The sequence below is a fragment of the Meriones unguiculatus genome, chromosome 7 (assembly GCF_030254825.1).
Source record: "Meriones unguiculatus strain TT.TT164.6M chromosome 7, Bangor_MerUng_6.1, whole genome shotgun sequence".
In the NCBI taxonomy this organism is placed as follows: Eukaryota; Metazoa; Chordata; class Mammalia; order Rodentia; family Muridae; genus Meriones; species Meriones unguiculatus.
Window position 1 is genome coordinate 109,111,462 of NC_083355.1, and position 12,428 is coordinate 109,123,889.

The 12,428-nt window shown below is 47.3% G+C and overlaps 1 protein-coding gene across 1 annotated transcript; it reads right to left on the reverse strand.

The window, feature by feature from the left end:
* Serpina9 (serpin family A member 9) lies at positions 1 to 12,137 on the reverse strand. The gene is made up of 4 exons (XM_060388102.1): positions 11,348 to 12,137; positions 4,900 to 5,179; positions 3,487 to 3,634; positions 1 to 2,540 (listed from the first exon to the last, which is right to left on the reverse strand). The coding sequence occupies exons 1-4, from the start codon at positions 11,976 to 11,978 to the stop codon at positions 2,340 to 2,342; spliced, it is 1,260 nt and encodes a 419-aa protein (XP_060244085.1). The 5' UTR covers positions 11,979 to 12,137; the 3' UTR covers positions 1 to 2,339.
* Between the last annotated feature and the right edge of the window lie 291 nt (positions 12,138 to 12,428).

Consider the following 12,428-nt stretch of genomic DNA (forward strand, 5'->3'; position numbering starts at 1 on the left):
GCTCAGTTCAGCTAAGTGCCCGCAGACTGAGTCACGGAGTAGGTGATGAAGAACGGACTCCAATTAGACATTCCAAATGCCTGGTGCCCCGGGCAGGGTGCCCACGTCGTCTACAATGCTCTTTAAAACATCCCTGTACAGATAGGAATGGGTGGCCACTGTTTTTATTTACATTCTAAGGTGCTGAGGTAGCAGCCATGGAACCAGCTCAGCCCTCCTGCCTGAAGGCTGATGAGCACTGGAGAGCCCATATTCTGCACACCCTGGCCAAGCACGATGCACGGTGAGAGCAGTGAATGCCTACATGGAGAGAGAAAGGCGTTCCACCGAGGAGTTGCCTGGCGCGTAAGACGTAGGGCTTGGCTAGAGTAATAGTTACTTGTCTTCTTGTGGTGACCAAACAAAACAAAACAACAACCTGACAAAATCAGCTTAAGAAAGGAAAGGTTTATTCTGCCTCATGGTTCAAGGCACAGTTCAGAGAGGTCTCCGTGGCCGGGGCTTGTGGCATCTGCTCACACTGTACCCGTAGTCCGGAAGAAGAGGAAAATCAATGTTTGCGTCTGGGTTTCTCCTCTGTATTTAGTCAGAGATTCCAGCAGGAAAGGCACCCCTCCACAGTTAAGGCTTCCTACCTGAATGAACCTTATCTACATAATCCCTCACAGACAGACCCAGGAGCTGCTCTCTGTCAGGCTGACAATCAGTCCTGACCATCACAGCAGGAAACATTGGACACATGCCTCTGGAATTGTATGAACAGCCCAGGGCCTGGCGCTCTGGGTTCAGGACTGGGAATCTAGAATGTGCCTGTTTATGTCCTTTGGAAATGTTGTTGCCTGGCCTCTATTAGCTACATCTGCCCTAAGAGTATTGTCAGTCATCTTGGTGAGACACACATGCCAGGCGTAGTCTTTCCTGACGTTCCGTAGTTGATGATTTTGAAGTCATGGCCAGCCCATAGTGATGAGTTGTTCCAATCCACACCTCATAGGTAACATTCAACCGACCTACATTTTGCTTCCTGGCCAGCAGAGGGCAAGCCATCTGACTTTCTTTTGAAAGTCCTTGGCAATCCCCAGCATTGTTTCTTTCTATGTAACAGAGCATGGGAGAGTCAGCATGGGGTCCCTGGGTGACACATTTGGGATAGCGGGGTACGAGTGCCTCCAGAAAAAGAACCCCAGCTTTGCTGAAGGCTGCAGAGACACATGAGGGCTGAGAAATGAAGAGGCCAGGAGCCCACTTGGGACACGTGGCAATGGGGGCAGAGGGGCGGCGGGGAGTGCGGGTGATCTGCCTCCGCCTCCAGGGCCCAGGACATTCGGTGTGTCTTTCAGGATGTGCCAGACTGTTGTCACTGCAAACAGCGACAGCCAGGGAGAGGCTGAGAGCTTTGAGGGCTGTGTCATAGGGCTGGAAAGGTGGCTGCACTGAAGAGGTTTTCACAACCCATGCCGCGCTGACACCTGCTATGCGCCTGCCCGGGGAAACCCCGTGGGTTTGCTGTTCTCATCCCTTACCTTGCTTAGGTCATCTTCCTGGGCAGTGTCCATTCCTATGCCATCCTCTCTCCATTTACTTGAGTGCCAGTGTCTACCCGAGCAGCTCCAACACACAGTGCTGTAGCCACAGGGCCACCCAAATGTCCCTCTAATGCTGGCTCATCCCACAAGAACTCTCTTGCCTCTCCTGTGAGTGTCCTGACCATCCTACATAGCCTTTGTGGCACCTACTCTGATTTGTCACATTCTCTTTATCCACAGACTCATTTCATCACTATGGAATGTTCTCTCTCCCATCTAGACCCAGCGTGCCTGGGCCCCTGTCCTTAAAGGGCTCAATATGCTGAACCGTGCAAATGAGAGAATGCATCCATGCAGCCTTGACAATGTCACAAGCCACTCGGAGGTGAGCAATCCCTCATGTTCACATTGGGGCCCCGGTGATGGGGGGAGGTGGGGTGTGTGGCCACTGAGTTCACGTTTCAGGTTTATTGAATGCAGTGCTGGAAGCCGGTGATCAAAGTAAAGGTGTTCAGTTCTGTGCGTCACCATTCCCTAGAGATCTGAGGAATGGCGCTCTGCCTGCCCTGCCACACTTCAGGAAAGGGCTGCGTGGGAGAACAGTTGGGAGGGGAAACACTGGCAGGGTGGCCAGGCTCTGTTGCCAGGCTTGAGCCCCAGAGTTCTATCCTTGAGGCCAGTACACTCCTGTTGGGGTCAAGTGGGCCTCAAGCAAGAAAACAGGTCTTGACGTCACCCGGAAAGCATCTTCCAATACAGTCCTTACTTCTTGTGCAGTATCAATGTGAGACCAGGCAACAGTTCACTTCCCACCTACATCTTCTGGGGATTTTCAACTTTCCCTAGAAAGAGAATAGATTTTGTACTTTTTTCCAGAAGTAGAATCAGGAATGGCTGGTTGAAGGAGATGATGGAGGAAGGGTTGTCCCGGGAGCGGACTATAAGCTTGGTGGTGGTAGCTGCTGCAGCTTCTGTCCCCTCCTCACTGACGTCCAGCACAGCCTTGTGAGCAGCCTGTAAGGAGGAAGGGGGAACAGGTGTCAGTGGCTCCCTCAGAAGTTGTGACATGAGTCTGGCACAACCAAAGGGTGATGCTGCTTTCTCTTCTGGGGAGGAGGTTCCCAGCCTGAGACCAATGGCCAAGCTACAGCATGGTTTGGGAACCACCTATGAGGACAGGCATTCGTTTTCCCAGGTGCATGAGTGTTCCCCTTGGGTAAAGCTCTACTGGGCTCATCACATCCTATGGGGGAACCTCTCAGCCTTTTTCCCCTGAGGACAAATGACAAAAATGTCCTCAGAACTATACCTGACCATCACAGTCCGTTATCAAATCAACGAATTAAGCCAAGGATCAAAAACCTGGTAAATTTGGACTTGGATGTAGACAGGGACTAGACTGATGATCTAATAAATGAAGATGCTTTCTTCAGGGCTTTGGGCTATATGGGTCACCTGATGGTAATGCCAGGCTAAGGGACTTCAGATGCAACAATTGCTATATCATGTGGGAACTGAATTCAACAATTTCTCACAAAAGGACCAAAAAAATCTGAACTTTTAGATCCAGACCCCTTCAGAACAAATGCTACATCTACAGGTACAAAGGGCACCTGGGCAGTGCCTGCCGTAACATCTGCCTGAGGATTCATTCATAGCTGGGAAGGAAGAGATGCTAGACTCCCATCTGCTCTTCCCCTGCAGGTGTGTGGCAACAATTTCACTTGCTAGGAGCAGACCTGCTTTTCAAAGAAGCCCAGATTATTTGCTTGAAGAAGAATTATGAGTATCCCAGAGTCAGACTAATGGCCCAGGCCTGGCAGCCTTGAGGCTTGGCTTTTCCTTTAGCCAATAAACACTTCCCCCTCCACAGCCTGTCACCTTCTCAGGAAGATGAGAGCCCTTTGTTAGCTGTCTCTTCCAGCAATGGACTGTCTTACAAACATCCCCATCCACTCACTTTAGAAACCTGCAGGAAGTGTGTCTTTGTAATCCCGGAAAAGTCAGCGTTTGCGTTAAAGGCATCTCGGATCCCCATTTTGGGGAGGATAGTTTCCAGGTTGTAGGAAGCAGAAATGGAAAATTTGGGGATGAACACTTTGATCCACCTACGGAGAATGGAAAGGGAAAAGATGGGGTTAGGATATCTCCATCTCTGCTTCCATGTGGCATTTTTTGGAGAGCCTGCTTTCCCTAGCACTGCTAGTGACTTTCCAGAGGAGTCCCCCAAAGCACCAGACTGCTGTGTTCATGAGCCTACTACCCAAGCAAGTCCATCTCTGTCAAGGAAATCATGTGAAGAGACGTGAAAGAAATAATCTCCTGAATCATTGGATTAATGTCCTCATACTCTCTATAGCATCTACAGAGCTAACAACATTGCTGTTCCCTGGAGTTTATTAGGCATTTCCTACCTCCCGGTCACTCCCTACCACTTTCTAAATAGTAAGGCTGCTTCAGCAACCTCTTACTTCAGTGATGCAGTGACACTGTGAGCACCAGGACTTTGGTTGGTTGGCTTGCTTGCTTGCTTGCTTGCACAAAACTAATTTCATGGAACTCATAGCACCTTGCCTTCTGGAGTGAACTCTCCCCTTGGACATAACAGCTTTGCGTGTGCAGCCTTGGGTGATTCACTGCGGTGGTATGCATGAGAAATGTCCTCCCCAGGCACAGACATCGGAACACTTGGGGAGTTGGCGGTGTGCTTGGAAAGTTTATCAGGAAGTACAGCCTGGCTGGAGGAAATACATCACTGTGGGGTGGGCTTCCAGCATTTAAAGCTTTGCCCCTACTGTGATTGGTAGTGGGTCCCACGAGAGGGGATATCCAAAGGCTCCAATTACTGTTTGGGGTTTCCTTTTGTGAGGCTCAAGGGGAGGAGGATCTGGGTTACTAAGGGTGGTTCTCGGTTGTGATTGATGGGTGAGCAGAGAGTGGACTTCATGCTTACGGTTGGAGACGTTATCCCTGAGCGCCCTGCGCCTGTCGCCATGCCTAACACTTGCTGCCTGCCGTGGCTCCCCGCCAAGATGGACCCTTATCCCTCTGCAACCTTAAGTCAAAGTGTTCGTTCTTGCTCAAGCTACCTTTGGTCATGGTGTTTTGTCACAGCGACAGAAAAGTAACTAACATGTCCACTCACCCTCAAGGAGCCTGTTTCCATCTGGGGAGAGGGAAGAAGATGATGACACTGTTGCACCAGGTGATGGCGACATTCGTGTGGTGCTGCGTGCACACATTACCACACTGACCATTGCATAGGCAGTAGAGGCACAGGGGACTTACACCTGAATGGCTGCTAACACGATCCCGCCCTCCATCAGCCCATCTTTGGATGAACAGCTCCTAGCAAAGGGACAGTGGTGCCCACCTTTTCTGGAGGGAGAGGCTCCACTTTCTCAGCCTCCTGGCTGACAGACTCTTCTCCAGCTGCCACATCTTGCCCCTGCCCTTGCCCGGGAGGACGAAGAAAGCCACAGCATCACCCCTGTAGTCCATCTGCAGCACGATGCAGCCCAGCTCTCTGTCCACTCCGAAAGCAAACAACTCCGTCTGGTGCATCATGGGGACGCGCACAGTGCCGCCCTTGCTCAGGAGGAACGGGAAGCTCTTGTTTGTGTTTGCAGTGCTGAAGGGCTGTGTCCAGTTGGCTAGCATGGAGAAAGAGGAGAGGGCTTAGGTCAGTGCAAAAGAAGAGGAGGCTTTACATCCCTGTAACCTGCCAGAGTTAGACAGGCAGAGCGGGGAGACGAGGACCTCTGGAAACTCGAGTCTCCAAAAACACAACCATGACGAACACTGTGAGGCCCAGACTTAAATCCCTATACCCACTCACGTACACACACACACACACACACACACATACACACACACAAATATACTCCATATACTGCACCCCCCACATAACACACATGTGCTTGCTTATACACAAACACACCATACACCTCTGCTCACACACACACTGTCACAAACACACAACATACACTATGAATGTACCTCAAAACGTCAACAGCCACAGACTCATTCATCCCCAAAGAATTGCCTTAATCTGACCTGCCTCCTGAAATACCAAAAGAATGACTTATAAAAGCCGTCAGTATCTAATCTGACTTGGAGTTCGGCCAAGGCAAATATCATTTCCCCGGGGACATTTGCCAAGACAGTGGCAGGCGGAACTCTGAAACACCTCAGGCAGCACTTAACAGTTGAGACACCGCTAACCACAAAGCTTAAGAGGACTAACTGAGAGGAGAGGAGGGAGGTCCTGTCAGCAAAACTGATAAAGTAAGTCCTTCTACATAGCCACCCTTCCCTAGACATGGTCCCAGTTAGCTGTGGTGACGCAAGGAGAGGTCATTCAAGACAAGTGGCCAAATCTTTATGCCAATGGCCAACTCTGTGACACCCTTACCTCCACTAGTCTCTTCCTTTAGTCTCCAGCTCAGCAGTGACTAGAATTATTGTAGACTGCATTAGCGCAACCAGCGGGAGAGGAACAGAACTGGGGGAGGGGATGCTTTCAATGCCTCATTCTCCCTAAAACTGTCATGGTGTGACCTGCATGGGCTCCCCAAAGACCCCCCTCACACAACTGACTGAAGCATCCCCGGTGCCTAATGCCTTTTCCCTGACGGTGTGGGAGTGTATTTCAAATGCAGTTACAGACAAGTGTCCTCACTTCTTGTCTGTCTGAAGGGTGGATAAGAGATAAGACAACAGAGATGTAAACAAATAGATGTCTAAAGAATCATGTGTGTACAGGAGGTTTGGAAACTTCCAGCATATCTCAGACACGAAGAGGCCCCACAGATGAGTAAAGCTATAAGCACCTTGGGAAATGTCTGGGCATTTCAGACTTTTTGCTGCCAGCTGGCCTTGGAGTGTACAAACAGAAAATGAAGGGTGAGTCAAAATTAGAGACTGCTTTGCCTTGTAGACAAAATTATAGACAACTTAGCCATAGAGATGGCAAGTTACGATATGCCTCCAGCGTCCTCTGCAAGGACTGGGAGATCTTCCAGCCAAAAAGACATCAGTGACTTTAAAGAATTCATCCAGAAGAAGCAGGAAACAATTACCACAATGAATGAAAAGGACAAACCCTCTAGATGGGGGGAATTAATTTACATTATTTACAATGTTGGGCTGAAAACATACAAATGGGCTAGAGAGATGGCTCTGAGGTTAAGAGCACTCACTCCTCTTTCAGAGGACCCAGTTCAGCTTCCAAATTATATCTGCCTGTAGCGCAAGTTCCAGGGGATCAGATGTCCTCTTCTGGACTCTGTAGAAAACTGTACTGTGTATAAATACTTATCACAAGATACACATGCGCATACACATAACTAAAAATAAATAATAAACTATTTTAAAGAAAGCAAACAAAAAATGGAGCATGAAAGAAACAAGAAAGTATACTCTGATCTTTAAGGGTTGGGGAGCGGTTAATGAAAGTGTCGCTACGGAAAAGCAGAGATGGCCCCAAAGCAGGTGTTCTGAACATGCTCCGAGAGCTAAAGGAGACTCTATTTAAGTAAGCATCTACCTGCAACTAGAGAAATGATTTGAAGTCATCATGTATAGTCTAGAGTTGGAAAATCACAGAAATGAAGATGTCACTAGAGAGACTTGACAGCAGATTAGAGCTTGTGGAAGACAGTAACCACTGAGCTAGAAAACGTGGTGGTTAAGTCTGTAATATGAGGAACACTGAGAAAGAAGATGGAGGAAAATGGACAACACACCAAACACCTGCGATACACCATCAAGCACAGCAATCCACACACCATGGGACTCCCAAAAGGAGGCGAGAGGAAGAAAAAAGAGACGGTGGTTATGGGAAGAAGTAGCATTCAGATGCTCCCAACACTTGGTTTATAAAACCCTTCTGACACACGTAGCAAGTTCCGACATACCGTAATCAGTCAAAAGGCAAAGAAGGAGACACTTTGTAAGAAATGTCACATTTCAGGTGGCCTCAGATGATTTTCTTACCAGAAAATATAAGGATTGAACAGTGGTTGGATCAAACAAAAACAAATGAGATTTTACCAGGGCTGCTGGAACTTCTCAAATTGGAATGAGATAGTAAATGGATTCACACAAGCAAATAATAGACCTCCATGAAGGAAATCATGCTGTTAAACATGAGAAACAAGGTAAGTATTTTCGAGGTGGATATGGTGGTACACACTTACAATTCCAGCACTTGGGGGCAGAGGCAGGAGGATTGCTGCAAATTCAAGGCCAGTTTGATCAAGAATGCAAATTCTTGATTGCAGAGTGAGACCCTCTGTCTAAACAAAGAAGAAATCTAAAGCAGGAGGGCATGAGGTTTTTCTGTTATGTTGTCTTCTGGGAAAAGGCATCCTGTAAAATGATTATGAGGCTGGAGAGACGGCTCAGCTGTTTCAAACACTGATTACTCCTGCAGAGGACCCAAGTTCCATCCCAGCACCTACGTGACAGCTCACAACTGAATATAACTCCAATTCTGGGGGATCTGACACCCACTTCTGGCTTCCACAAGCATGGCACACATGTGGCCTACATACATAAAGACAAACGCTCATACACATAAATATCTTGATCATAACATAATTAAAACAAAACAAATTGAACATAACAAATCTGTATTGGTGGGCATGTATGTATAGAAATATAATATATGACCATGACATCAAAGTGACATGAGTAAATGTAACTACTGAGAAAAGTGTTTATAACTGTTGGAATAATGATTGATATTAACACAAACTACATTACAATTACATGTTAATTATACTCCCCATGTTAATGACAAGGAAAGTAACTGAAGTGATGATGAAAGAAAAAGAACTTAAAAACTAGGAAATTGTCAAGTAGAAAATTTTTTGATATAATAGATGGCAATATGGAGACATTGAGGCAGAAAAGTACACAGGCTATACAGAAAATATAGTGAAATGACACCCGTATGCCATATCAATATGAATACATTTAGCTCTGTAGCTAAAAGTGGAGACTGAGAGAACCAACTTAAAATTGTATTGTCCAGGGATACACTGTTTATCGAGACAATAGGCCCAAGGAAAGATGGTAAGCACCATTAGTCATTAGGGAATACAGAGAAAAACCATAATGAGTTACCACAGCCCAGTGCCATGGCTGTCATCACAAACACAGACAATAAGAAATACTAGGGATGGTGAAGTGGCTCAGTGGATAAAGATGCCACCAGCCAAACCTGGTAACATGAGTTCAATCTCTGGTGATGTAAGAAGAGAACCAGTCATGGATGTTGTCTTGTGAATTAGATACACACATACAAATAAACTGAAATTTAGAAAAAAAAATAGTGGTGAGAATATGAAAGAGACTGGATCCCTGTGGGCACAGCTCCTAACTCCTTAACAGTTGAGAATGGGTTATCACGTGGGCCAGCAGTCTCTCTCCCGGGTGCCCATTCGAAAGGCTCAAAATTACATCTACACAAAATGCACGTTCACTAAATGTTCACAAGAACCTTCAGAGTAGTCCAAAGTAGCATCAGTCCCAATACCCATAATCTGACACACAGATGCACTGACTGTTGCATTGTCCACATAACAGTATTTGTTTCCGCTATAGTGAGTGAGGGCCGGAAGTTAGCTCCATGGATCCATGCCCGCAAGGAGCAAGGTCCTGGCTCCTATTCCCAGCGCCAAATAAGCCATAAGAACAAAGACTAGAAAAGAAAGGAAAAGTGCAGAAAAGAGAAAATGACTGACTGGGGTGCCAGACAATACAGATGAAACTTGAGCAGACCTGTTGTTTCATTTACTTTATTAGAAATGTCTAGCCTCCTGGGGAAAGAACAGGAGTGGGGGAAAGCTCCTTTTCTGGGGGAGGGGAGTTTCCTTCTGAGGAGGAAAACGTGCTGTGAAATTACAGAAAGCAGCTGAAATCTGTCTTCAAAGCTGATGCTCATTTTAACTTTACAATTTAAATTGTATTTAATTTAAAATTGTATTGTCCAGGGATACACTGTTTATCGAGACAATAAGCCCAAGGAAAGATGGTAAGCACCATTAGTCATTAGGGAATACAGAGAAAAACCATAATGAGTTACCACAGCCCAGTGCCATGGCTGTCATCACAAACACAGACAATAAGAAATACTAGGGATGGTGAAGTGGCTCAGTGGATAAAGATGCCACCAGCCAAACCTGGTAACATGAGTTCAATCTCTGGTGATGTAAGAAGAGAACCAGTCATGTATGTTGTCTTGTGACAACATACAAGTTAGAATAGTGTCCTTTTAATTCACTGACCTTGTGAATGGTAAAGGGCGAGAGTGGTGGCTCTCAACCTTCCTAACGCTGGGACCTTTAACACATGTTGTGGTGAGCTCCAACTGTAAGATTATTTTGCTGCCACTTCATTAATTTTGCTACCATTACAAATTGTAATGTAAATGTCTGATATGCAGGATGTTAAATATGCAAACCCAGCAAAAAGATCATTTGACCCCAATGGGGTCATGATCCAGAGTTGAGAATCACTGCTCTAGACAGGGCTATGTGACAGCCACCAGCTTGTCTATACTTCCAACCCAGCACAGCTTTGGTGAAGATGCCAGCAACCAAAGGCACTGACTTGAAAACTTTGAAATGGTCTTAGGCTGTGTGCATGACCTTTCATTCTAAATAAACCCATTTTCCTGTGTTTTCCTGTGTTTGGAGGATGTGTGAGTGAAGGGCTAGATCAATGGGCGGATTGGATTGGTTAAAAGAGAAAAGGATGCGTGGAGGAACTGGTGGTTGGGTAAACAGGAGAATGGAGGGAGGAAAGAAAGCACAATGGAAAGGCAGGAGAGGAGGGAGCGGACCACGGCACAGTGGCACACACGGTTCTGAAGACTTGTCTTCAGGCTCGGTCGTCCTGTGAGGCTGTGTGTCCTTAGCAAGGCTGTGTGTGCTTAGTGAATGGCCAGCCAAGCGGCATAGACTGGTACAGAGTGGGCACTTACTCCTTGGCAGATATTTTACAGTTAGGACTGTGGAACAAGAGAGGGGCAGAGGTAGAAGCCACGCTCAGAGTCGTGTAGTTTCAAAGCTGATGCTCACTGGGCTCCAGAGCGGTGCCACTCATTACAGTGTCCTTGTGTACAGTAAAGCTCTAGACAAATGTGAGGGACAAATCAGCTTGGGCACACTTTCCAAACCTTTGAAACTGTTCTCACCATTGGGATGACTTTTTAAACTGACCAGTCAGGGACCCTCGTGTCACTGCTATGAAGTTTGCAAGCTCTTTCCTCCTAAAGAGTCCCCAAGGACATTTCGGGAGGCTACCTGGCTGATCACAGCGTCAACCAGCCCTCTAGGATAGGCCCTTGCTTCATGCTAATACAGAGATGAACAAGGTCCTGTGTTAACTAATGAATGGTAGCTGTAGAAGGAGCAGAAGACAATTAAGGGTATACACGTAGCTACTTGCAAAGCTGAGAACTCAGACACACCCTGCTGTCTACGGCTTGTTTTACACATCTGTTTCCTTGGCTACACAACACCAAAAAAAAAAAAATGTAAATCAGGGGTGGGTTGGGGTTGAGCAAATCCCTGGGTTCAGTCCCCACTGCATCAACAGGGTGTGGGGAACACACCTATAATCCCAGCTCTAAGGAGGTGGAGGCAGGAGAATCAAAAGTTCAAGGTCATCCTCAGCTATATAGCATGATGGAGACCCTCTTGGAACACATAAGACCCTGACTCCTCAAGAAACAAACCAACACCCAAGTAAATAAAGAAGGAAGGAGAGGGGGGAAAAGAGAAATGAAGAAAAGAGAAAGACATCCTCACCTTTAAAGAAGATGTGGTTCACCAGGACCATGGCTGTCTGAGAGTCAAGCTCTTGGATGACATCCACCACCTTCCCTCTGGTCTCCTTCTCCACATAACTGTTGATCCTGGCCTGAGCAGTGACAGTGTTTGAGAAGTCTTCAGAAAAGACTTTTGTTCCATAAAGCCTCTTGGCCCTGTCCAGAAAAGTGGCCTGTAGCTGCAGCTCCTTCCTGATGAAGAGGACACTGCCCGTCCTCAAGTCCCGGTCTTTGTGGCACACATTCAGCGAGCGGACCAGTTGCTCGAAGCCCAGGTGGATGGTGGACTCCGGCACGTGCGTGAGGTTGAAGCCAAGGCTCCGGAGGATTTGCGTCTTGGTGGCTGAGCGGGCTCCCAGGGACAGCATGGCTAGGGAAGTTGAGATACTCACAGGAGAAAAAAGGACATTCTGACCTGGGCTTTCCTGAGCCAGCCTCTGGTACAGAAAGAAGGCGAACTTGGTGTTGCTGGGAGACACCTGGAAGGCTGGGTTGCCCTTCGTGCTGGGAGGCTGGGGGGACTCTCTGTTGCGGGGATTGGATGCCCACATGCAGAAGATTGGGGCACAGAAGCCAGCCAACAGGAGAACTCGGTAAAAGCAAGAGCCCATTTGGAAGCAAGGACGTCTGTAAAATAGAAGGGACCCACTGTGAGAAGGTAAGCTGAGGGTTCAGGTGGGGACCTCCCACTCTTCCATGGAGTCTCCTGTGAGCCTCACAGAAAGCTTGCCAAGTCACTGCTGTGTATGTTCTGATCCTGCAGTGAGCAATAGGGCCTCATGAGGGCATGGTTGTGTAACTTGGCACAGTCACAGGCAAGGTTGTTTGCTAACTGGAATGCCACTCAGGGTTCCAGCCCAACCTCCAGGCTTTTTGCTGTTTCTTATTCCTCCATCTATGCCTTAAACCATAGGGAAAGTGAAAGCATGTTGCCTTCCAAACACGAGGACCAAAATCCCGATTCTCAAAGTCAGAAGTGATTTCCAGCCCTTCGAAGCTGCCTCGTTTACCTAGCATGTGCTAAGCCTTGGGGTTCCATCTCACACAGAAACTGGGGATGA